Source organism: Lissotriton vulgaris, chromosome 3_1 (genome assembly GCF_964263255.1).
Source record: "Lissotriton vulgaris chromosome 3_1, aLisVul1.2, whole genome shotgun sequence".
Taxonomy (NCBI): Eukaryota; Metazoa; Chordata; class Amphibia; order Caudata; family Salamandridae; genus Lissotriton; species Lissotriton vulgaris.
Window position 1 is genome coordinate 1390358335 of NC_141689.1, and position 25496 is coordinate 1390383830.

General features: G+C 45.6%; 1 protein-coding gene across 1 annotated transcript in view; it reads left to right on the forward strand.

Annotated features, from left to right (window-relative positions):
• Positions 1 to 25496, forward strand: part of EXOSC3 (exosome component 3) — a 64946-nt gene that overhangs the window by 15605 nt on the left and 23845 nt on the right. Inside the window, exons 2-3 of the mRNA XM_086961861.1 lie at positions 5490 to 5639; positions 20623 to 20774. Coding sequence (XP_086817987.1) covers positions 5490 to 5639; positions 20623 to 20774 — 302 coding nt within the window. The remainder of the gene's footprint in view (positions 1 to 5489; positions 5640 to 20622; positions 20775 to 25496) is intronic.

Here is a 25496-nt window from a genome sequence, read left to right on the forward strand (position 1 = left end):
ACAGATGATCTTCCATTGGCAGATTCGTGCCGGATGACTTCGAAAGGAACATGTTAAAGTCTCCTGAGACAATAAGGTTCGAGTTTTCCGCTTCCGTTATAATTTAGTCAATTCTGTCACCAGGTGTTTGGCCCCACTTTTTTTGCCTTTTGTGTGCAGGTAAGTGTTAACCAGGATTAGTTCCTGCCTGATGGTTCCAGATGTTGCTATTTCCAGCTGGACTGCAATAATCCCATTTTCAATCCCCGAAGTGTTTTTATTATGGAGTTCTTTTACGTAGTTTATTGTTTGTACCGAGGTGTATATGGTTAAACCACCTTTCTCATGACCAAATTTTGAAGTTCTCCTTGCTGGGAGGTAGAATGTTTTATAGCCCTGAAGATGGAATGGTTCTGCTAACCAGGTTTCCTGTAACAAAATTAGGTCATACTGCTGAAAGTATGACAGTAAATCTTTATTGAGGGTTTTTGCTCCTAGTCCATTTATGTTCCAGGAACACAGTTTTAGTGGCGGCTTTGTGTTTGAAGTGCTGCTGTTTCTCTCGTTAAATTGTCATTGGTCGGAGTGTCTGAGGTTGATTGTTTTAGCTCCCCTAGTAGTACCACTGATGTGCGCTTGCATGTTTGTGTTTATCCAGGGTGATACCTAAAGATTTGGCAGAGTCTACAACATGAGGGGTGCAGTTTAGGGTAGTGAGATGTTTAATCCAGTCAAGGGTAGGAGCCGAGTGCTTGGGTGGGGAGATCAAAAGAAATTCCGGTTTGAGAGTATTTAGTAGGAGATGGTTCTGAGCTAACCATTGTTGTGTTTGTGCAAGTGCAGCATTTAGTGTTTTTATGTCCTCTTGAGATGAGATCTTTAGGTACAGTTGCGTGTCATCCGCATACATGTGGTACTGAATGTTCGCTCATTTCAGAATGACAGCAAGTGGTTCCATAAAAAAGGTTGAAGATAGTGGGCGAGAACGCTGATCCTTGGGGGACTCCAATCAAGACAGGGATACTGGAAGCAAGGGAACGTTAAACTTTGATCCTTTGCGTGCGGTTATGTAGGAAGGAGGCAAACCAATTTAGTACCAGGCCCGAAAGACCCATCCTGTGTTGAAGATCAATCAGGTTTTCATGTTTGATGGTATCGAAAGCTGAGGACAGGTCCAAGAGGATCAGGAGATAAGGGACATTTTGGTCACGGGCTCTCAAGGTGTCATCACCAATGTGCTTTAGTGTTGTTTCAGTACTGTGTCCTGATCTGAAACCTGACTGATGAGGGTCAAGGAGTTGATATTTCTCAATGTGTTTGCAGAGCTGTGAATGGACGCATTTTTCAAGCAATTTAGCTAGTCATACTGCTGGTTATAGGTCTGAAGTTGTTAGGGTATGATAGGTCCGCATTGGGCTTCTTAGGAGTTGGAGTAACTTGCCCAACCTTTAGGCAGCCCGAAATATTTTCCTGTAAGAGGGATTCATGAATGATCCTTGACCAAAGAGTGAGAGTGGCTGAGTTTAACTCTTTATAGAGCTTAGCTGTTAAGGATCACCAAAATGGTTAGAGGGTTTAAGGGATGCCACGTTGTGAAGGAGCTCCGTTTAATCTGGGAGGAGAAAAGTTCCAGGAGGTGTTGTTTTTGAGAGAGCAGCCCAAAGGTGAGGATATTGTTGAGAACTCTGCCAGCTCCACTGATCCTGCAGGAAGTTTCTTAGGTAACAGATTAGGAGTGACATGTAGTAGCTCCAACTCTATTTTCCTTGTTTTTTTCAGAGTAGTGAGCTGTGAAATCATCACTACTAGGGAGCAGGGATATCTGAGTAGAGATCTGGTTGGAAGACTGGTTATATTGTTCCTTAATGATTTCAAAGAGTTTTTTGGACCTGTTTTTGGCTCTATCCAATTGAATTCTGAAGTGGTCTGTTTTAGCCTGTCGGATGTGTTTGTTTTTAGGAGCTTCTCACTTTTCTAAGTTGAGTGGGATTTGTGGTGGAGGGCATGTTTCTCCAGAGTCTCTCAGATAGTCTAAGACTGTGCCGTTCATCATTTAGGGAACCATTAAACAACAGTTTGAAGGGAATCCTTTTGAGCTACTTTGTTGCAATAGGATCAAGAATGTTAGACAACATGTTAAAGTAATTATCCGAGAGATCGTCAAGGTTGGTCATATTGGTTGTAGTCTATTTTATGAGTTTGAAGTTAGTATATTGATGTTGAGGTCTCTCATATTGCGAGTCAGTTGTTTCACTTTAAGGGGTTGACCCTGTCTACCCAAACCCTGATCTAGGACGAGGAAGGGAATTTGAAAATAATCAGACTAGTCGCAGGGTAAGATGTCTCCTACTTGTATGATGTTGTCTTTGGCAATGATAAGGTCTAGAGTGGCGCCCTTATTGTGTGTAGGACCTTAACCTCTCCCAGCTTTGTAAAGGTCAGAGAGGAAAGTCTTAAATGAACATACAATAGGATCATTTGTTTATTTCCAAGGAAGGTGAAATAGTGGTTATTGCAAGGCAAGTAAACAATGATTTTGACGAAGTAAAAATGCTATGCATTATATTGCAAAGTGCTAAACAGAGTTAAGATAAACTGCATAGTCTTACACATGGTAAACCCCAGAATCTACATGCCACTCCAAGCTTTCTACAGTTCAATTTTATCTTTTCCAGATTTTGATTTAGGCAGACTTGTTGAGGTCTTTAAGGAGGTCGTGTACCACTCTAATGTATCTCCCACATTTTGCTAATTCAGTTGGCTCCAACATAGTGAAGACAAAATTCTTATTCTCATTGCCTGTTCTTATGCTGTGGTTAGGACAGCAGCATAATAAGTGGTTAAAAGTTTCTCTTTTGTAGCCACACAGCCTACACTTCATAATCTTGGAAAGAGATGGCCAGTTTGGATTAGTTTCTTGAATTTGAAATCCCATCAACCGTGCAGCCAGTGTTTGTTCAGTACCGGCTTTTCCAATTGAGCACTGCAGGTATAGTTACGGCTTCAACAGGGTGGGTCAATATTAGCATACAAAGTTGTCATCGCTTCTATATCGGTGTGTTCTTTAGTTTGTCATTGTCACTTGATTTTGACAATGCTTTTATCTGCTTTTTCAAAATAGTATTAAGTGCTGTGTGTGAAAGCAGTGATTTGTTAAGTGCAGATATGTCTACTTGGAGGGACTCAGCTGACACATTTAGGAAATGGACCAAGGGCTATTCTTAATTTTAAATATATTCTTGAGAACAGACTTAAAGGTGTTAAGCGTGGCATAATACATCTATAGTAGTATTTTTAAAAGGTGCCCATATAGGCCCATTCTTGAACTGCCTACCTGAATTAAAGTCTAATCAGACAACCTCTTATGTATTTGGGCAGCCTAAATACTCTTATATACTTTTAGATGGAACTGTTCTGTAGTTTTAGTAAGTTGCCCCGGGAAGACTTCTTGGTCGTAGGTGATCGCATGTAGTAGGGTGGCCCTGAGCATCCTTCGTATTGGGACAGAAGAGGGACTTTCTAATCCCGTGTTAAGCTGGCAAAGTCTAGTAGTAATTAGTGTGGCCTTTTACTTTAAGGTAGCTCAAGTGGGTTTTGGTACCGCCGCTTGTGGAAAGCCACATGCCCAAGTAATTGTTCTATTTTGTCTCAATGATTTTTTGACGGTCCATAGTCCAGCAATAGTTTGATTCCTTGGTCGTCCTCCCAAAGGTTAAATTTTTTGTTTTTTACTCATTCGCTGTTATTTTATTTGCCTTGTTGTACTTATGGAGGCCATTTAAGGCTTTCTGAACCCCAATTTTGGAATGGTCCAGCAGAACAATGTTATCCGCAAATTGCAGTATAGTGATCTTAACATCTCCGATTTTTGGCGGGATTAAATTGGCATATCATAGGGCTGCTGACATGCCTGCAGTGTACAGATTAAATACCATGGGAGCAAGGACACAGCCTTGCTTTAACCGCATCGCTGCTGCGGTGATTTTTCCCCTACGCGGCTTTTTTCGAAAAGCCGCGTTAGATGACAAGCTCAGCTCATCATCCGCACACGCCCCCCGTGGCTGATGACGAGCTGAGCTCGTCATCAGCATCGAAGGGGTTAATGAGTTATTCATGGGGATTTTCCTGTTATTGCCTAACAGCTTAACCCTCACCCGTGTGGTGGTGTACAAAGCTAAATTCACATTAAGCAGATTGTTGCCCTGTTTATTTGCATTCGCTTCTTTCAGAAGTCTGACGTGAAGTGCCACATATTCTCACATTTCGGTGTTTTTTGTATGACCATTTCCTGTGATAAGTTACATGGCTCTTCATACATGTTGTGTGTGTGTGTGAATTAATTAATAAAATCCCTGCCATAGTAACTTATCAAACAGTTGCGTGGTACGTTATGTTATTGTTTCATACCATTATAAACATTTAGTGATATATTGTAGCATTTTATGCCAATGCAGATTTTAATCGCAGATTTTATCAAAGTTATGATGTAGAACAGGAGACATCGAAAAGAGCAAACCAGAGACGTAGGGGTAGTTGAAAACAAGCCTAATCGAGTAAGATATCTTACTCAAAGGGCTATTTCTCACAGTGTTAAGAGTATGAATTGAGAAATTGGCTTATATGATTGAGGGACATGGTGAATGGGAGCAGTTGAGAGAAGCTCTTAAGGTGGCTTTGACATTGAGGTGGCTCAAGGGACGACAGGTACCAAACGTGACACAATTTGGGAAATAATGGAGCAGACAAGTTGTACCTTGTGATGGCCTAATTCAGCCAAGGTCACTGGAAAAAGGCGGTGCTGCAGACTTTCCTTATAAATATACATTTCTACATAATCTAGCATGCATATGCTAACAAAAAGGTTCCCACTTCAAATGGATTCAAAGGTATTAAAGTAATTGGCGGTGCAAAACAATACCTGATGCTCTACGAAACTTTATTAACTAGTCATCTTTACTTTATTGGCTGCTGATATTCGGCATTTCAAGAGACTTTATAATCCACATAATGTAACAATCCGATTGAGGGGCTGAGGGGGGAAGTGCTTTACTTTGGGCGATGGAACGAACACTTAGTAAAATGGAGTTTGTGTGCTAAACAATATTTTGATTTGTTGATTAATGACATTTTGAACAGGATCTGCTGAATGTGCTCACTTTTATCTTAAGAGACATGATTTTTTTTATAGCATTTTCAACCCTTTGTGTCAATGCATGTTAAAATGTCAAAATGACTATAAAAAAGTCACAGGATTTGCCACATAATTTCCCTTTAATCTCAAAATGTGTCTCTTAAATTTAGTGTTTGCTCCATAATTTAGTCAACCCGGTAGCATAATTTAATCCTCTGTTGCAGCATAATTTGGTTGGTCCTCATAGTGGCATGACTTTTACAGATAGAATTGGAGTTGCATATTGGAAGCGGGCGGCTTCACGTCTTAACATCAGGCAAACCAGAATTTAATTAGTTTTGCTCTTTACTGCCCATAAACATGTTATTTTCGTTCTCAGTATGTTCCTGTGAAAGGAGATCTTGTGATTGGCATAGTCACTGCAAAGTCTGGCGACGTCTTCAAAGTGGATATTGGAGGAAGTGAACAAGCGTATTTGTCTTATTTAGCGTTTGAAGGTGCCACCAAAAAAAATAGACCAAATGTTCAGGTAATCTTTTGTTTTTCATATATTTTAAATATTGTTTTCATCAGCAACACATCTATAACATGTTGTTCTGTTAAACTAGCGCCAGTAGGTTGAGAGATGGTATCTCGATTAGCTGGTTGTTGAACCAAATGCCATTTTGCAAGAGAGGCAGTGAAGCAAGTGCATCAGTTTGACAATCAAAGATTGTATTTCGGAGGCATAAACACCCTGATTAATAACTTGGAGCTTCTGAAAAGGTACTTCTCCTTGCTGTGGCAGATTTTTACTTTTTTCAACAATTATTACGGGTTAATAACTCATTTTGAACTCGCAGTGCTAGAGGTGTGGAATGTAATAAAAGTATCTACTTGTCCACGGGACAGGTTGCTTCGTAAATCTTCTTGTCCTGTAAAAAAAATCCACTTGTCACTTAGGTGCCACGTAGTGCGACGATAAATTATGGCAGTATACTCATTAAATAAAGGCTCTGATAGTAGGCTCTCTGATCATACCGGTACTCAGACTATACTGTGGTTTGATTTCTAGCAAATCCCGCATTTTATCACCATTCCACAAATCTTTACTGTGGGACTGGAGCTAGGGTTGAGGAATAGTGTTGGGGTTGGAATGCGCTTCGGAGTCTGTGCAAACCTACTAACTTGCATGTTTTAAGGGTTTTCACCAGCTCTTCTCTAATCTTTTCCCATACTGAAAAAGGTTGAAAATGTACTCTTGACAAAGGCAGAAATAAAACTTCTTCCACAGTTGGGGAAAAAAAGTGGTTGGAGGGAGTGTGAACTTGTAAAAGTTCATCAGATTTTCACACAAGTGAAATCTACACATACATATTTGCTCATGCTAAAATGCAGAACATTTTCTAGGAATACTATTTCCTAACCTACTTGTGTATATTATGGTGAATTCATGAAAGCAGTAAACTTGCACCAATGCAAGGGCATATATGATGAGAGCACTTTTGTGACACTTTTTTAAGAATTGGCCCCTAATTAGGTCTTGAGTTTTACTTTTTTAGGTCGAGCACATGCACTGCTCTATGGGTGGCTTCTTGTGAGCGCTCCAAACTTCTCCGTTTGGGTCTGTATCCACATTAAACTCACACATTGGATTGGCCTTTGTGTGTGTCTTTCAATAATGAAAGCGCGCAAATGGCCAAAGGCAGGTGCATGTCCCACCACTTCTTCAAATGTTCAATCCAAAGGCGTTTTTGTTCTCTGGAGTGAGCAGTGGCACGCAGGGTGCAGCTGCATTCCTCGTCGCGGATCAGGTTACTAATTAAACACAGGGCAGTCGCTTTCACCTTAGCAGCCGCGCTTGTTGTGTTGTGCGGGCTTGTTTCTTTTAGCGTGGCACCAAGCGTGCTTGCTCTTTCATTATTATGGTCCTTAAGCTCATTGCCCCTTTACTTCACAGTAAACATTTACTTTGTTTTGTATTTCAACATACTGAAGCCCATGGGCAGGGTAGCTCATCCACTTATGGATGCCAAGTATGTGGGAGTGCCCCCACCCCCTTCCTGCTTGCCAATAAAACATGGATATTGTTACAGCGCCTTTTCAGGGGTAGTAAGTGCTGTATATAAATACAATTACTGTAGGGAGAAAAGAGGATAAGTGTGCAGGGAGCTTATCGATAATCGGTTTAGGCGCCGTCAGCAGAGTTTAATGTGCAGTCAGCTCCGCATTTCATCTGCCCAGGGTCTGCAATTGGAAAATCACCCTTGTTAATAGTCCTTTCTGTTATTTGCAGTGCTGGATATCCCAGCGCTTGGGCACTTTACACACACAAAATGTCCATATTGGGCACTTTTGAGACATTTTTTACTGTGGGTCACATCGAAGTGTTGTCAGGGAGGGGCACTGTAGGAAGGTGGATATCTGACTATGGTTACCCCCAAACTTTTTGCCTGGTGTTTAGCTGGTTTTTGACATGGTTAGCCTGGGACCCTGCTATTCAGGGCCCCAGGCTGATTGCTCTCTCCTTAAAATGGACTCCATGTACCTTAGATGCATACACAATTGGAACTGGTTCACCTTATAGGCCCCTGTAACAGTGTACCATAGGTACCCAGGGCATAGGTGTAGCCAAGGCCTACCAGGGGCTGCAGCATGTATTGTGCCACCCCTGGCCTGGCCTCCATATTTGTCACAACTGGCTGATCACTCAGTTGGGGTAAGTTGGTGTAATCACCTCTTGCTTAGATATAGTATCCCTATATCTAACCCTAACTGGACACATGTTAACCTATAAGCCATTCCTATGGAAGGCCCCTGCAATCCTTGGGGCAGAGTGCGTTTTCATGTGAGATGGTGCTCTAGCATGAGCTGAGCCTGTCTGCAGCTGTCGGGAACAACTCCCTTAGCTGTTCCGGGATATTGCCATACCATATACTCTTAAGTGCATTATAATCCTCGCGGTTATATGCTAACTTTGGTTTGGCTTTATCAAAACATAGGGAGAAAATATGAGAGGTACCCCTTAACGATAATCAAGGGAAGTAGGGTTAACCAACCAATACAAAACGAAGAGATTCCCTTGAACAGAAATAAAATTTGTAAAACTTCAAAGACGAAAACAATTACAAGATTCACGTATATAAAAAAGGACCACAATTTATTAATCATACAGTAATTAAAAAAGTGGGCGGCTAAAAGACCACTTGACACAGATTTTTAAAACAATGGAAACCATGAAAAACCTGACATTCAATATTGACCAGCAAAATTGATACATGAAGACAGAAAACAGTAAGACATTAAACTCGTACAATACTAAGCGTATATTCAAACTCTATATCTGACACCAATGTTATGCACACAACAATACAGTGTATCAACAAAGATATCCGAGTCGAGAATTATACTGGAGAATGCGTCGACGCGTTTCGGTGGTTTCCCACAATTCTATCCACCTTTGCCAAGACTACAATTGGTATCTGTCGTAGTACAGGGATCAATATAATCTCCCAAAGAATGGATACACAATGGATTAGAGTGGATACATCATAATTCCAAATTGTTAGAATTGTTTTAATTTCCTGCAGTTGAAAGGATAACGATACAAAAATAATTGCATAAGTTAAAGCATTCCTAATACATTACAGTTGGTCGTGCATTTGTGTTTGTGATCACACATGGCAATTTAAAAACTATCCAATATAAATACCAAGTTCCATTACAAACAATCACAATACATTGTCTATTGTGCTACAACATTCGTTTCAGATGTATACACTTCTTTGTTTCCGGGAACTGACTAGTCTGCTAATTTCCCTTTACTTATCAATTTCAAGGCCTGGATTGGCATGTGAGGAGGAATCTTTTTTTCTCACTTTTATAGACCTCTAGAAAAAGGGTGCTATTACATTTCACTCTTGTTAACTTTTCCTCTTATTAACGAATTTAGCAGAAAACATCTAGTTGTATTAGCTTGATTTTAATTGGCGTTTGAAGTTGCTGTTTATATTTGGCAGATTTAAAGACCTGGGATTATAACCTGCATCCCATATTTTTGATTACTAAATTGGACTTTTTTATAGCGTTCATTTTTTGTTGTTATTTAGTTACCTTTAAATCCGCTTTTGGATGTTGTCATATTTCCATTATTATCCACAATAAGATATGGTGTAGGAAACGAAATACTGGCTTCATATGTCCATTTTAAAATTGCGTCTCTTTATCGAGTTGCAGGTAAAGAGTCCTACAAGTCAAAACAGTAATGGGCAGTTAGGAGGAGGCAAGTAATATATCTTTACCGAGGAAGGGCACTGATCGTGATAGTTGTAATTACAGCGTGTCGTACTACCTCATCTAGCTTTATTAGAGGACTGGCGTACCTGTTACTAGGGCGCTTAAACGTTGGCAGTAGTTGTTTCGAAAAATTAGGCCTCGTAGTGTACTTCTCGTTCCATTTAAAAAGAAACCGGGGGCGCTTACGTCATGTCCCGGCGATGTAAACAATTGTTTCACTAGAAATCGAGACAAAAGTGCAGACGGGGCCGTTGGAGGTGAAGCGTTTTAATTTTAAAGATTGCCTTCTGTATTCCCCATGTTTCCATGTCCGCTTACCTATTGAGTCGCAAAGGACTGCCTGCTTCTCTGGTTGCGTGGAGTCTACCAGAAAGTGGCGGGCGCCGTGTTTAAATACCGTATCTGGCGCATCATTGGACCAAATGGGAGCCAATCAGAAGGGTTTATTTCGATCCAGGATATTTGCATACACGGGCTTGTGGTGCCGGGATCCCATTGGCCGGGGTACTAAACTTGTGATGGGTCTATTAACTCAAGTGTTTGTATAGGGCAACCGCTCTTTTGATACTAATTAAAGTTGTATGGCTGCAATAGTGCAGAGTTTTAGGGGATACGTAGCCCAAGGAACAAGAATATGCCCCAAAAATTTTTTGCTACCAGTTTCCTTATTGCGTTAAGGGCAGAAGGGGCGGGCTAGCACGCTTCCTAATGCTGTCAAAATAAACAAAGGGGTCGTAAGATGGGGAAAATGTGTCTATGAAAGGAAATAAAAATCCTAATAGGTGAGATTCATATATAAACGTGAGGGATTGCGTGCCCCCACTTTGAGAAAAAGCTTTAAACTAGTGATTAAAAAGCTTAACAAAGTATACATGTCTGTAGATTGAGACAAATATAGGTTGGTCTAAATACATTTCGTCCAGTCCTCTCTGGTGTTTAAGACTTTAAGAATGGAATTTAAAAAACAAAAGTACCATTGTTCCCGAGTCTTTCTTAATTTATCGATGTCACCACCTCGTCTGGTGGTTCTAATCTTCTCCAGGATGTACCACCGTATGTCATCGCAAGAATGGTTATGCTGTCTAAAATGCTCTGCCAATGGCGCATTGCATTTGTTTGTGCGAATGGCCGATTTTTGCTCCAACACTCTGAGTCTGAGTTCCCTGCTGGTCTCCCCCACATACCCCAGGTTGCAGGGGCAGACCAGCAGGTATACCACATTCTGACTCCTACAGTTGTTGAATGTTTTGGAAGTCAGGGTTTTTCCGTTGAATTCAAGGCTCGTGCCTACAATGCAATGAGGGCAGACAGAGCAGGTTCCACATTTGTGGTTACCTGATGCCCTAATGCCAGTCAAGTTTCAGCGGGCGTCCTGTAGGTGTGTACCAGACATTTACGGAGTGTTTTATTTCTCCGAAATGAGAACAGGGGTTTGTTAAGTTGATTTTCAGTGTTAAAATTGAGTATGCACAAATTTCTGTTGACTATATTTTTGATCTGATTGCTCAAGTGCGAGAATTGGGTCACAAATACTATTCTATCTAAATCATTTTTGTTACGAGTTTTATTCTGGTCTAGTAGGCTGCCACTGTCATGGAACCTCGCTCGTTTAAAGGAATTTTTAATTACTTTATGGGGATAACCTCTCTTTAAGTTTTTTCTTCATATTATCTGAGTGTCGGTAGAAGTCTTCCAGATTGAAACAGTTTCGCCTTGATCTTAGAAATTCACCAAAGGGCACATTGTCCCTTTGTGCCTTTGGATGGTTGCTGGAATAATGTAAAATTGAGTTTTTAACAGTTGGTTTATTAAAAAGCTCGACTTTTGAGCTACCTTCCTCATCTTTGATCACAATGTCCAAGAATTCCACACTGGTATTGCTATGGTGTCCTATGAACCTGAGATTAGGGTCACCAAGGTTAAGCCATTCCAAAAAACAAAGTAAATCCTCGCTGGCACCGCTCCAGATGAATACAATATCATCAATGTAGCGATGCCAGCAAGAAAGATTTTCAAAAAAAGGTGCGGCCTCGTTAAATATATGTTTTGATTCAAAATTTCCCACATATAAACAGGCCAGACTGGGGGCACATGTGGCCCCCATACTGGTCCCTTTGATCTGGAGATATAGATCATCCTTAAAGAGGAAAACGTTTCTCTTCAGGATTAGGTGGATACATGACATAATGAGTTTCCTCACCTCCATTAAGGTCCTCTGTTTCTAGTATAGAGGATATCCCCTCCAAGGTGTTGTTTTGGGGGATGTTTGTGTAGAGGGCTTCAATATCTAGGGTGACCAGAAACTGGGTCACCCTATTGAACCCTCTACCCTCAAATACCGAAATTGCATGGGAGGTATCTTTAAGGTAGGACCTTTGTTTTTTCATAATCCCGGGTCTTTAAATCTGCCAAATATAAACAGCAACTTCAAACGCCAATTAGAATCAAGCTAATACAACTAGACGTTTTCTGCTAAATTCGTTAATAAGAGGAAGAGTTAACAGGAGTGAAATGTAATAGCCCCCTTTTTCTAGAGGTCTATAAAAGTGAGAAAAAAAGATTCCTCCTCACATGCCAATCCAGGCCTTGAAATTGATAGGTAAAGGGAAATTAGCAGACTAGCCAGTCCCCGGAAACATAGAAGTGTATACATCTGAAACGAATGTTGTAGCACAAAAGACAATGTATTGTGATTGTTTGTAAAGGAACTTGGTATTTATATTGGATAGTTTTTAAATTGCCATGTGTGATCACAAACACAAATGCACGACCAACTGTAATGTATTAGGAATGCTTTAACTTATGCAATTATTTTTGTATCGTTATCCTTTCAACTGTAGGAAATTAAAACAATTCTAACAATTTGGAATTATGATGTATCCACTCTAATCCATTGTGTATCCATTCTTTGGGAGATTATATTGATCCCTGTACTACGACAGAGACCAATTGTAGTCTTGACAAAGGTGGATAGAATTGTGGGAAACCACCGAAACGCGTCGACGCATTCTCCAGTATAATTCTCGACTCTGATATCTTTGTTGATACACTGTATTGTTGTGTGCATAACATTGGTGTCAGAAATAGAGTTTGAATATACGCTTAGTATTGTACGAGTTTAATGTCTTACTGTTTTCTGTCTTCATGTATCAATTTTGCTGGTCAATATTGAATGTCAGGTTTTTTATCAAAACATGTCGAGTAAGGTGTCATACGATTTGGAATACTATTCCCTGGACAGTTCTGTCGACGGAGGATAGCATTCCACCCTTCTAGAGGGGCACGACATGTACATAGCCTTAACCCCGGTTAAAGTTAACCAGAGCCTCAGCATCACAAAATGGATGCTGCCACCACAGACACAAGTCTGACCTCCTGCTGCTGGGAGTCCTTCCAGCGAGGGAGGCTTGGACAAAGGGTTTCCTGCCTTGGGAGGTGCGAGCACCACCCCAGACAGGATTTTGTGTATTTGGGAGGACAGGGCTGAATAGAATCAGACATGCCCGGGGCACACAAGGTGCCCTCGTGCATAAGCCAGTCGAAACCGGTCCTGGGACTTTCCAGACCCAGGCCTGGCGAGGAGCTGGACAAAGGAAAGGGGGTGTAACCGCACACTTCCTGGTCCCACCCAGAGGAGGGACCTAGCAGGTGATCCACCCCTCAGATTGGGAGTAAGAGTGGGAGCAGTGCCATAGCACCTCAGATCATCCTGAATCAACTTGAAACTGAGAAGACTGGAGTTCGACATTCTGCTGCACAGAAGACTGAAGAGCATCTCCCTTGTGGCCTAGGAGTGGCCACCCTGTGAACACAGGCACCATCCAGCAACTCTACGTCTGCTTTGCCGCCGCCTCCTGCTGGAGCCAGAGCCTGACGAGACCCAGACTCCCAGACTTCTCACAGCCTGATCCACAGTCCCTGCAAAGAAGGGACCCGTGGAGGCACCGAGAGACGTGGGACCGGACATCTCGAAAGACCCCCGAGAAGCTGACTGCGCAGCACCCGAGGCACCCTCGGCGCTGTGCTTTGGGGTTTGAGAAGCCCCACCACCGAGCAGCCCTTGCACTGAAGATCAGCCCCCCAGCATCTCCACGATCTGCATGGGGCCCTTTTGCATCGTGCCACTTGACGCGCCATCCCGGCCACTTGCCACGTGGTCAGCGGCCATCTTGGCGATACAATCTACACTGCGAGTTTGGTTGCTCCAGACTTGCCCTCGCTCCTGTAAAAAGGAGCACCCGCTCTGACCTTGCTGGTCCGAGTAATAAGCTTTTTCAGATTCCTGCGTGGCTTGCATTAGCCAAGGCCTGTTTGCTCCGATCAAGTTGCCGACACCGCCATCAGCTAGAGCCTTTGTGGGACAGCTCGTGATCGACTCCTGGACGTCCTCAACCTCTTCGTGTCCAGGTGGCTGCAGAGAGAAGCTACACCTCACCGCCTGTTTGCACCCAACATCGCCTGGTTCCATCCTGGTTCCACGGTAGTCACTGGCTAGTGACTTTGAACATTGTCCCCTCTGCTTTCAGGTCTTCACCACTTCAGATCCACCCTTGGGTCCACTGGAACTCTTCACATCGAGCCGCCTGCAGCATCTTCAGCTCCAAGCACCATCGACCTGCGTGACGAAACCCGGCACTACTTCGCACCCGCTTCCTGTGGGTGAGGTAACTCAGCAACGCCGGTGTTCCTACACTGGTACACACCTTTAGGGTCTGTGTCTAAAGATTTTCATTCTTCTAGGTCACTCGGAAGGTTGCTTAATAACTAACTTTGTAACTTTTACGCACCATTGACTTACATTGGTATATGCGTGCACTTTCCGCACTGCACCAGAGTCACGCGGGCCTTTCCCGACTTCTTCACTGTTAGTCCCGAACAGCTCCATCGATTCCCCAGGCCCTAGGCCTACTTCCTTTCAGCTAGGTGGTTCTTATACCACTATTTTAGTATATGGTTTAGGTGGCCCCTAGGGCTCATCCATAACCTAGTTCTAGGACACCCCTGCGCCGCACGGCCACCAGCTGCGGCGTGTGCCTCCCCGCCTTCTGCCTCGCTGCCCCGGCTCCGCCGCGTGACCACGCCCCCTGCCTTCGAGCGGCGTGGTCCGTGGCCGCCTGACCTGCCCCTGTTATCTTTGCTGCATTTGAAGTGTGTTTAGTTTAGTCCTCTGTATTGGCTTGTTTCCTGTATTTGTTTTCTTTCTGTATTGCCTGTTTCTGTTAGCCCCCGTCGTCCTCCCTCCCCGCTTCCCGCCACCGCCGCTAACCCCGCCCCTTTTTTTCCTTCTGTACCCTCCCCGCTCCCGCCTCCCAGCTGCTCCGCCCCCGCGCACTTGGCCATATATGGCGACCGTGCGAACGCGCAGCGGTCACGCGCAGCGGGCGCGCCGATTGTGCGCCGAAGGCGCGCCAAAGGTAAGCCCGTCTACGCCCGTCGGCGCCTGGACCGCGCCCAGTGCCAGGACCCCTGGCCCACGAGGACCCCGGCCGACCCGCCTGACGTACACCGCCGCCACCCTCATCGCACTCAACACTGGCCGAATCCCAGGATGCTACCGAGCCACCCCACGACGCTCCCACGGACCCTTCAGCTGCCACGCCTGCAAGTTCACCTGCATCCGGACCTGCCCGGCACCAGCACCTGCCAAGCCGAACACCAGCAGCAACCACCTCAAGTGCATCCTGCTCAACACCCGCTCCATCCACAGACACGCCATCGAACTCTGGAACCTCCTAGACACCACAGCCCCTGACGTTGCCTTCCTCACGGAGACCTGGATGAACGCCTCTTCAGCTCCCAACATCGCCATCGCAATCCCAGAGGGCTACAAGATCACCCGGAGGGATCGCACCGCCAACCAGATGGGAGGAGGCATCGCCATCATCCACAGGAACACCATCCGTATCACGACTAGCACCGACAACACCCTAACCACCGCCGAACACCTGCATTTCCAGATCCACACCGACCCGAAGACCACCCTCAGAGGCACCCTGATCTACCGACCCCCGGGACCACGCACTCAATTCAGCGAGGACATCGCCGACTTCGTCAGCCCGCATGCCCTCCCCTCCGCTGACTACATCCTCCTGGGGGACCTCAACTTCCACCTGGAGAACAACAACGACCGCAACACCAGCACCCTGCTCGCCAACCTTGGACTCAAGCAACTGGTGAGCACCCCCACCCACCTCGCCGGACACACACTCAACGCCGTCTTCTCATCCAGCAAAGACATCGCCTTCAGCCACGCCACAGAACTCCACCCGAACGGACCACAGCTGTGTCCACTTCACCTTCGAAAGAACGACGATCCACCACCACCAGCAACAGGTTGCCCGTAGAAGCTGGAACAAGATCACAGCCGACCAGCTCGCCGCCTCCCTGAGCCAGCACCCTCCTGCCAGCTCAGCGAACCCCAGCCAGGCCGCCGACAACCTCACGAAGTGGATCAGCAACTGCGCGGACGAACTCGCCCCTCTGAGGACCCCGCCCAGCAGACCCGGCAGCAAGAAAGCCCCATGGTTCACCGACGAACTCAAGAGCTCCAAGAAGAGCTGCCGAGCCCTCGAGAAAGTCTGGAGAAAGGAACCTACACCGGACAACATGACCACCCTCAAGCTCGCCACCCGGAAGCACCACTAACTGATCCGCGCCGCCAAGAAAACTGCATTCAAGGACCGGCTGGACAACAACGCACACAACTGCAAGGAACTCTTCAACATCGTGAAAGAGCTCTCCAACCCAACGCCGGAAACAGCGACATCACCCCTTCGCAAGACCTCTGCAACTCCCTCGCCTCCTACTTCCACAACAAGATCGCGGACATATACAACAGCTTCAGCACTCAACCGACGCACGCCACGACCACAGCAACGCCGCCCACCACCACCATCCGAGCCTGGACTCCGATCAGCACCGAAGACACCGTCCGCGTGATGAACTCCGTCCACTCCGGATCTCCGACCGACCCCTGCCCTCACCACGTCTTCAACAAGGCCGACGCTGTCATCGCACCCCACCTGCGGGACATTATCAACACCTCCTTCGACACCGCCACCTTCCCCGAGAGCTGGAAGCACGCCGAACTCAGCGCTCTACTCAAGAAACCTACAGCAGACCCCACCGAACTCAAGAATTACCGCCCCATCTCGCTACTCCCGTTTCCAGCCAGAGTCATCGAGAAGACCGTCAACAAACAGCTGGCCGCCTTCCTCGAGACGAACGGATCCCTCGACCCCTCACAGTCCGGCTTCCGAGCCAACCACAGCACCGAGACCGCCCTTATCGCCGCCACCGACGACATCCGAGCCCTGATGGACAACGGAGAAACAGCTGCCCTCATCCTCCTAGACCTCTCCGCGGCCTTCGACACTGTCTGCCACCGCACCCTAGTGCAGCGCCTCCGCAACGTCGGAATCCAGGAGAAGGCACTGGAATGGATCGTCTCCTTCCTCGACGGAAGAACACAGAGAGTCCGCCTACCACCGTACAAATCAGAGGCCACCGAAGTCATCTGCGGCGTCCCTCAAGGATCCTCGCTGAGCCCTACCCTCTTCAACGTCTACATGAGCCCCCTCGCGGCCATCGCACGCCAACACAACCTCAACATAATCTCCTACGCCGACGACACCCAGCTGATCCTATCCCTGACCAACGACCCCGCCGCCGCCAGAGCCAACCTGCACGAAGGGATAAAAGATGTAGCCGAGTGGATGACGACCAGCCGCCTGAAACTGAACTCAGACAAGACGGAGGTCCTCATCCTGGGTTCCTCGCCCTCCGCCTGGGACGACTCCTGGTGGCCCCCCGCCCTGGGCACCGCACCCAAACCGACGAACCACGCACGCAACCTGGGCTTCATCCTGGACTCCTCCCTCTCCATGACCAGACAAGTCAACGCCGTCTCCTCGTCGTGCTTCAACATCCTGCGCATGCTACGGAAGATCTTCTGGTGGATCCCCACGGAGACCAGGAAGACCGTCACCCAGGCCCTCGTCACCAGCCGACTGGACTACGGCAACGCCCTCTACGCCGGAACCACCGCCAAGCTCCAGAAGAGACTCCAGCGGATCCAGAACGCCTCAGCCAGACTCATCCTCGACATCCCACGAAACAGCCACATCTCCGGACACCTGAGAGACCTGCATTGGCTCCCCGTCAACAAAAGAATCACCTTCCGTCTCCTCACCCACGCACACAAAGCCCTACACGATCAAGGCCCGAGCTACCTCAACAACCGAATCAACTTCTACGCTCCCAAACGCCACCTCCGATCAGCCACGCCCTCGCCGCCGTCCCACGCATCCGTAGAGCGACAACAGGAGGAAGGTCCTTCTCCTACCTGGCCGCCAAGACCTGGAACTCCCTCCCGGCCGACCTGTGCCTGACCCAAGACCACCTCTCCTTCAGGAAGAAGCTCAAGACCTGGCTGTTCGAGCAGTAACGGCACCCCCCCCCCCCCCCTCCCCTAAGCGCCTTGAGACCCTACGGGTAAGTAGTGCGCTCTATAAATGTCTTTGATTGATTGATTGTGCAACTTTTGTATATTTAAACTGTGTTTTTGTTTTAACGCATTTGCTTCTGTGCTCATAAAGAGTATAGGGGATTTTGTAGTAAATAAATATATATATATTTTCAATATATATCTGTGTGGTGTCCTTTCATTTGGTATTCAAGGGGATTGTGTATGGTAAAACAGCTTTCTTCACATGCCTTTACAGAGTTTAGCCTAAGACTGCTTTGTCCACACTACTAGGATAGCTGGTCTATAAGGTTGACTTACAACCAATCATCATAAGGGTTGCTTGGCATGGTACAAGGTCATCACTAGAACTAGTGAGCATCATATACCAGGCCAACTTCTCACTGCCCCTTAAATTAAAAAATTGAAAAAATTGGTGATAGTCATCCTGAGGCTATTTGCCCTTCCGGATTCAGCCCCCCCGGCACTTCAACCCCAATTTAACACAGCATGGCACTATCATCAGCAGCCCCCGGGAGGTCCCATTAACAGGCGCTCCCAAGGGCAGGAGCCCCTTCACATTCTGGACCACAATGGGCGCCTGCTCACCTTGTACTCCAGAGTCATACTGGCAGGGCTGCTGACTACACTGCACACACAACTAATGTAAATGACATTAGGACTGAGTGGAGCACAGTGCAGCACGGAGCAAGCCCCACCTCAGGAGAGAGACTGAGAGGCTGAGGCTGAGGCTGGAGCTGCACACACACTTCACAGCAACACTTGCTGGTCTGTGGGGCTCGATGAAAGGGCCAGCAGCAGCCTGACTGACCCCCTCCACGCGGTCCAGAAGTATTGACTCACTGTGGCATAATGGCTCTGTACTGACTGCCTGACTGGAGTGCAGCCTCAGTATCAGTTCAGGCACATTACTCGCGGGTGCTGGTGGGTGCAATAGGAGGCACAGTGCGTGCTGAGGTGGGAGCTGCTTGCTGTTTGAAAACTTGTGCACTGCAGTGCCTCACCCAGTTGCGCAGCAGAGCCAGCCTATAGGGGTGTCTCTGTGTGACACACTAGTCTGTCCTTGCGTGATTGGGCAAAATCAGACTGACTCTCCTTACATCAGTGCTGATGGAACTGGTGTGTCGGGTAAATTGGCTACATTGTGGCGCTGCGAGCTCAGCTGAGCTAGCCGCCGAACCTGCCGCATGCAGTGCAGACCACATGCTGCCATCAGTTTGCTCAGGCACACAGTGGTACGAGCTCCCTGGACAGTTGAGTAGGTGCTATAAATGCATTTCCGTGCTGTGATGCAAACCACTAATCTGAAATGCTTTAGTCTAACACCTGGTGTGTGGTGCTTGGCTGGTCTGGAGATGTCGACAACCCAGCCCTCTCATGCACCCCCACACCCCTTCAAAGAGCATCAGCAGATATGTTACAATGCTACAGAAGCTTTTAAAAATAATTATATTTTTCATTTTGGGTGAAAGCAACATAGGCTCTTTCGCGTTAAACTTGGCCACTTTAATGTCTCTCACGGTAATCAGCCAGAGAAGGAATCAACCAGAAGCGAAACAAGCATTTGCAATGCAATAGGTCTCGCATTTACACCAGTTGAAGCTACTGGCATTGTAAATGACTGCCTTTTTCTTTAATGTTTTTAAAAAGCAAAACATAAAGTCATTGTCATTTACAATGCAAATAGCTCAAACCTGAGTAAACGCGAGACCTATTGCATTGCAAATGCTTTTTAAAATTTGTCTCTCTCTTTATAGACTGGCTTCACTGTGAGTGACAGCATTCTACTCTTTCACAAGGAGCATATCCGCACACAAAGTAGTTTTGTTCAGTGCCAGAGACTGCTTTGTCATTGTGCTTTTGAGTCCCCAAAAATATTACTGCTTTTTGCCAATGTTTGTTATATTGATGAGGGCCTGGCAGCTCCCACAACAATAAAGTTTTACAAAAACCTTGTCAAAAGAAGACGCACATTGACTAAGCAAAAAAGCTGATCATCAATGTCTGGTCTATTGGCTTTGCCAATGGTTATTTAAATTTTTCCCATAATCTTGTTGAAACTGGTTGCACTGATTTTGCATTATGAATACTTTGGGGAAATGCTAACATACATCAACGCATTTTAGTAAATGATGCGTCCTCGAAATGGTACCTAAAATTTCACAGTAGTTAAGCAAAACGTTTTTTTCCTAGTTGCATTTTTTTGGGAATATTTTATTTGAAAGCAAAGACTCCTCATTCTTGCTTTCAAACTTATGCAAATATTTGAACCTAATCGGAGCATTTTGAGAGCATTATAGATGACCTCATATTGTTGTACGCTTTTTTTTTTATACTGGGATCACTGTCAGCAGTGCAGTCCAGTCTTACATTTCCTTAGAGCGCTCACCCTAATAATAAAGGCTTTACATTAATGAAACCTAAATACAAGTTTGAACAGCATTAATATATAGGCACAAATAATACATTAACTACAGACAGTGTCCTTCTCTGCGCCATAATGTGGTACTGTAAACTGGCATTGAAAGAGTTTGTGCTGCAGGGGTTGGGTCTATTTTCGCAAGGACTAAATAAACCTGAAAACTGCTTGTCCTTGACCCCAAACAATATGTCCTGTGATTCGAGCTATAGGAATTCCACATTCCTGAGTGCCATTATGCTCTTTATTAAAATTATCCTTCTGCTGGACATGTCCGTTATATATCACGTGGCTGTTGTGTGATCTGTTTTTTTACATTTCTTTTTATTTCAGGTTGGAGATCTGATTTATGGACAGTTCATTGTTGCTAATAGAGATATGGAGCCTGAGCTAGTTTGCATTGACAGCTGTGGGAGACCAAATGGGATGGGAGTGATCGGACAAGACGGCCTGCTTTTCAAGGTTTCATTAGGCTTAGTTAGAAAGTAAGTAATATAAATGCAATGTTCACTGTTAGCATTGTCTTGAAATAGTCACAATAATACGTGGAGGTGGGGGGGGGGGCGTAAATGATGGCTTTAGTCCACTTGCTTCACTGCAGCATAAATAAAAACATTCCTTCTCTCCACTATAGAATACTTCATTGTAAGATGCAAACCACACATGTTTATGTAGGCCAGGGATGTGATGCATCTCAGTAGGTTTCTTCTATCATCAGCCTCTGTTACAACCATAGTTTCTTGAAGCTGAAGCTCAACAAACTTTTGTCACGGTTTTGGGATTTTCTGGCAAATACTTGGGTCTGGTTTTGCTCTGTTAAAGTCCAATACTAACGTAACTTAAGACCTTGGATGACTTAAATTTTTGTTGGCTTTGAGAACCCTCATCACCCTACCTAAGTTTAGGAATCACCTATGTTAAAATCCGCAAATAACAAACACGGGTTATTCAGTACATTATTAGCAGACGCTTCTTGTTATGCGTGATGAGGATTTTATGTATCCTTGTTCTCTACCTACTGGAATTCCAGGTGAGATCTTATCAGCTGTCTGAATGTGTGGGTGACCCCTAAAATTGTATACCCCAGAGCGTTACCTCAACAGAATGTCCAAGGGTGGACGAATCTGAGCTGGTTTTAGACCTCAATTTCACGAGGCCAGGTGCCCACAAGATAATACTCCTTACAGGACGCAGCGGGTCAGACTCCCCCCCCCCCCCCCCCTTTCCTCTCGGACCCCACACCTACCACCTGCGGAGTCCCCCAGGGCTCCTCCCTCAGCCCGACGCTCTTTAACGTCTACATGGCTTCACTTGCCCCCATCGTCGGAACCTACAGACTCAACATTGTGTCATACGCAGACGACACCCAGCTCATCCTCTCCCTATCCAACGGTCCCAACACCGCCAGACGCAACTTTCGAGAAGGCATGGAAGCCGTCGCCAAATGGATGAAAAACAGCTGCCTACAATAAGCACCAACAAAACAGAAGTACTCATCATGGGCCCAAACCCCGACGCCTGGAGCGACACCTGGTGGCCCACCGCCCTCGGAAACCCGCCAACCCCCACAGACCACGCACGCAACCTGGGAATCATCCTGGACTCAGAACTCAAAATGGACCACCAGATCAACTGTCTCCTCTTCCTGCTTCCACACCCTCCGCCTCCTTCGTAAGACCTTCAAATGGATCCTCCTCGAACACCGAAAGACAGTCACTCACGCCCTGGTCACCAGCAGACTCGACTACGGCAACGCACTCTACGCCGGAATAAACAAAAACCTCATCCACAAGCTACAGAACATCCAGAACGCCGCCGCAAGACTGGTCCTCAACCTGCCAAAACACTGCCACATCTCCCAGCACCTGCGCACACTCCACTGGCTCCCCGTCGAGGCGAGAATCACCTTTAAGATGCTCGCCCACGCACACAAGGCCCTCCACGGCACCGGACCAGCATACCTGAACAGCCGACTCCAATTCCACGCACCCCAAAGGACCCTACGATCAGCCCAGCTTTCCTACGCCGTGGTCCCTCGCACCAGAAAGACCAGATCGGGAGGCCGTTCCTTCTCCTTCCTCGCGGCCAAAGCATGGAACTCCCTTCCGCTCCACCTCAGACAGACCACATCGCTCCCCATCTTCGCAAGAAACCTCAAAACCTGGCTCTTCGACAGACCCCCTCCTTGATGGAATGGAACCTGCACCCCCCCACCCCTAGCGCCTTGAGACCCTCACGGGTGAGTAGTCGCGCTTTAACAAACTCCTGATAGATTGACAGCGTGTCAAACTACAGCCAATTAAGTATTGACAAAATCAATAATTGAGTTTTAGGGCAAGTATGTACATTTTATAGGTTTATTACAAAATTCAAAAGGTGTGGTATTGAAATCACAAGTGCAAATGCATAAAATTATTGCCATAAAGGCTTTCAGCAAATAGAGCAATACAGAATGAAGTGCAAAATCAGAAATGTCAGGAGTTTTTATACAATTTTCTGCCATAGAAAATAATAATTTCCTGAAAAATCATCATGGTGTGAGCAAAAGAATTATAATCCACGCAAATCAGAGCACAGTTCTATGAAACATCATATTCCCCTTAGCATCTAAGCACTATCTCCCTAAGCTCTACATGAATATTGATACTGCCCACTCTATTCTAACGCCATCCTAAAGATGGCAGAACTAAGTAGTTACAAAAACAGCAGCAAACTATTGCGAATAAATGTCGCACAGTGAGCTTGCAGAAGGGCCTTGGAAAAGTGCAACACTACGTTATCTGTATTGAAAAGTTTTCTTTGAGCACCGCAAGAACAATGTCAATAGAAATAAGCATGACTCTGCTTGTCTGTGTGCTAAAGAAATGAGCAGTGAACATACAGGGGACATCCGTTTTGAACAAGATGGCGCTGAGGCCTTGTTAACATAAGCCAGGACTGTTGTTGAGGGCCTGCAAAATGAATCTGAGTTTAGCAGTTCTTGAATCTGTCCCATTCGTGGGATAGATATGCTCGTTTGACAGTTGGGTGCATATTATCTGTATAATTTTAGGGAGGAAAACTATATTTAGGTGTATGAGCCTGATGAGTTACTCATTGTTGGAAAGGGAGTGTCCCCTGCATGGTGATAAAAACTTGTACCCCTGCCCATAGTTTACCTAGTTACCCTAGTTACTTGTTGTCTGGTATTCTGACTTTGTTTTGGCTCAGCACACTCAAAAATCCTACATGAGTGCTGACGTCTAGGCTTTTTGAACCCGTTCTGAGACCCAAAGCTGCACCTTGTGGTCATGAGGGGAAAACCAAGTGTGTCCTCTAGTAGATATGAGATTACTGCCTCTGTCCTGAGTCTTGAACATTGGAAGGTGGTGGTAGCATACCATATTGGTTATTCATGTAGCTGAACCGGCCTTTTTCCTGTTAAGCTGAAAGCAATGCCTATTGGCTCACTCTAGTAAAGTCCAGCTCGAATGTAGTGTCAGGAACCAGCTTATGCATCTGTGTGAATGCGTTTGTTGGTGGTAGGACTCCATATTGTAAATGTAAGTATGACTGCATTATCCAGCAGAATCAATTTTAGGTTATAACTAGGGCTCCCGGTTTTATGGTATTTATATTTTGGCCATTTCCGTCTGTATTTATCCATATTTACTTTTTGACCATTTTATCTGTATTTATGCAAATTTATTTCGTGTTTTACATATAAATGAAGTTATAAAACTGTACATTTCCATATCTATTTAACTGATAGACGCACACTCATACTTTTATGTCTGTTGTGTTTAAGCTATTTAAGCTGCCAAATATTACATGCCAATACATGCACAGGTAAATACTAGCATTATACCATAAGTGTATATTGACATATGCCATTATTTAAAGACATTTCATACTGGTTTTTAATTTCCCATGCTGTCCATCTGCTCCGCTGCTGGCCTATAATTCATGAAAGACAGCATGGAAAGTCACTTAAAAGAAGCACATTTTTTTGTATTTATCTGTAAAAACAGAAAACAGGGAGCCTTAGTTATAACCAGTAAAACGGAGCACAAGATGGAAGTTGTGATTGGCCTCCCCAGACTTGGAAATATACAGCTAGCATTCATAGCTGGAGGCTTTAGCCCATACACCAAAGTGTACGAGGATGCAGTCTTGCCTTTAGAAATGAATTAGTTGTTTGGGGCGTTTAATATAGCGCAAACTAGACCCGAGATATCTGGTATCGAAGCACTTTACATAGCACCAGTTTCGTTATACAAGGACACCACATTCATTTTTCTAAGGCACGGGGAGATTAAGTGATTTGCCCAGAATCACAGGATGTTGAGCGTCGTGGCCGAGACTCAACCCGGTTCCCCAGCCTCGACCGCTCCAGCCATAAGGCTACATCCTCTCCCCTAGTGACCTTTTGGAAATGGATTTGCAGATTATCCCACCCAGGAAAACCTCCATTTGGTTGAATCGGAGGTTTTGAAATGTGGGTGCTCCTCCCATCGAGGGGGCACAACCTCCTCTAAAAAGGGTTGCGAAGATCCTCAGCTGTTGTATTGATGATCCATTAGGCCAGAGGTCTTCAAACTGTGGGGTGCGCCCCCCCCAGGGGGGCGCAACACCATCCCAAGGGGGGGGGGGCGCACTTGACCCTAACATCTTCCTTTTGTTGTCCTCCACTGTTCCCCTCGTCTCGCAAGTCTTTACCCATTTCAAATGGGAATTTCTTTTCATTAACAAACTCAGGTGACAGAGGATTGGAGGGAGGGGGGGGGGGGGAATCATTGGGTGCGCCGTGCCATGCTTTTGTCTGCTAAGTGCTAAGAGTTCACCGTCCCAGGAGGGGGTTAATTGCTGGAGCTGAAATACTTCAGCTGCAGTGGGAGGCAGGAAGCCTCCTCTAACGAGCACTGGCAAAGCCAGCAGGTTACACCTTTACAAAATCTGTTGGCTCTGTCAATTGTTTTACATATTACACAGCACTAGAGCTGCTGCGCAACATAGCTTATGATAAAAAAAGACTATGACACAGTCAATGGTGCGCGCATCATAGCACTTTTTTTTTATATTAAGCCAGGTTTCACAGAAGCTCAACTGCTATGCAATATATAAAAAAAAAAAAATTGCCAAACCCAATAGATTTCATATAGGCGAAACCTATTGCCTTTGCCGATGCAGGTTGTTCAAGTTGGCAGGTATGATGGCCTGAGTGAACT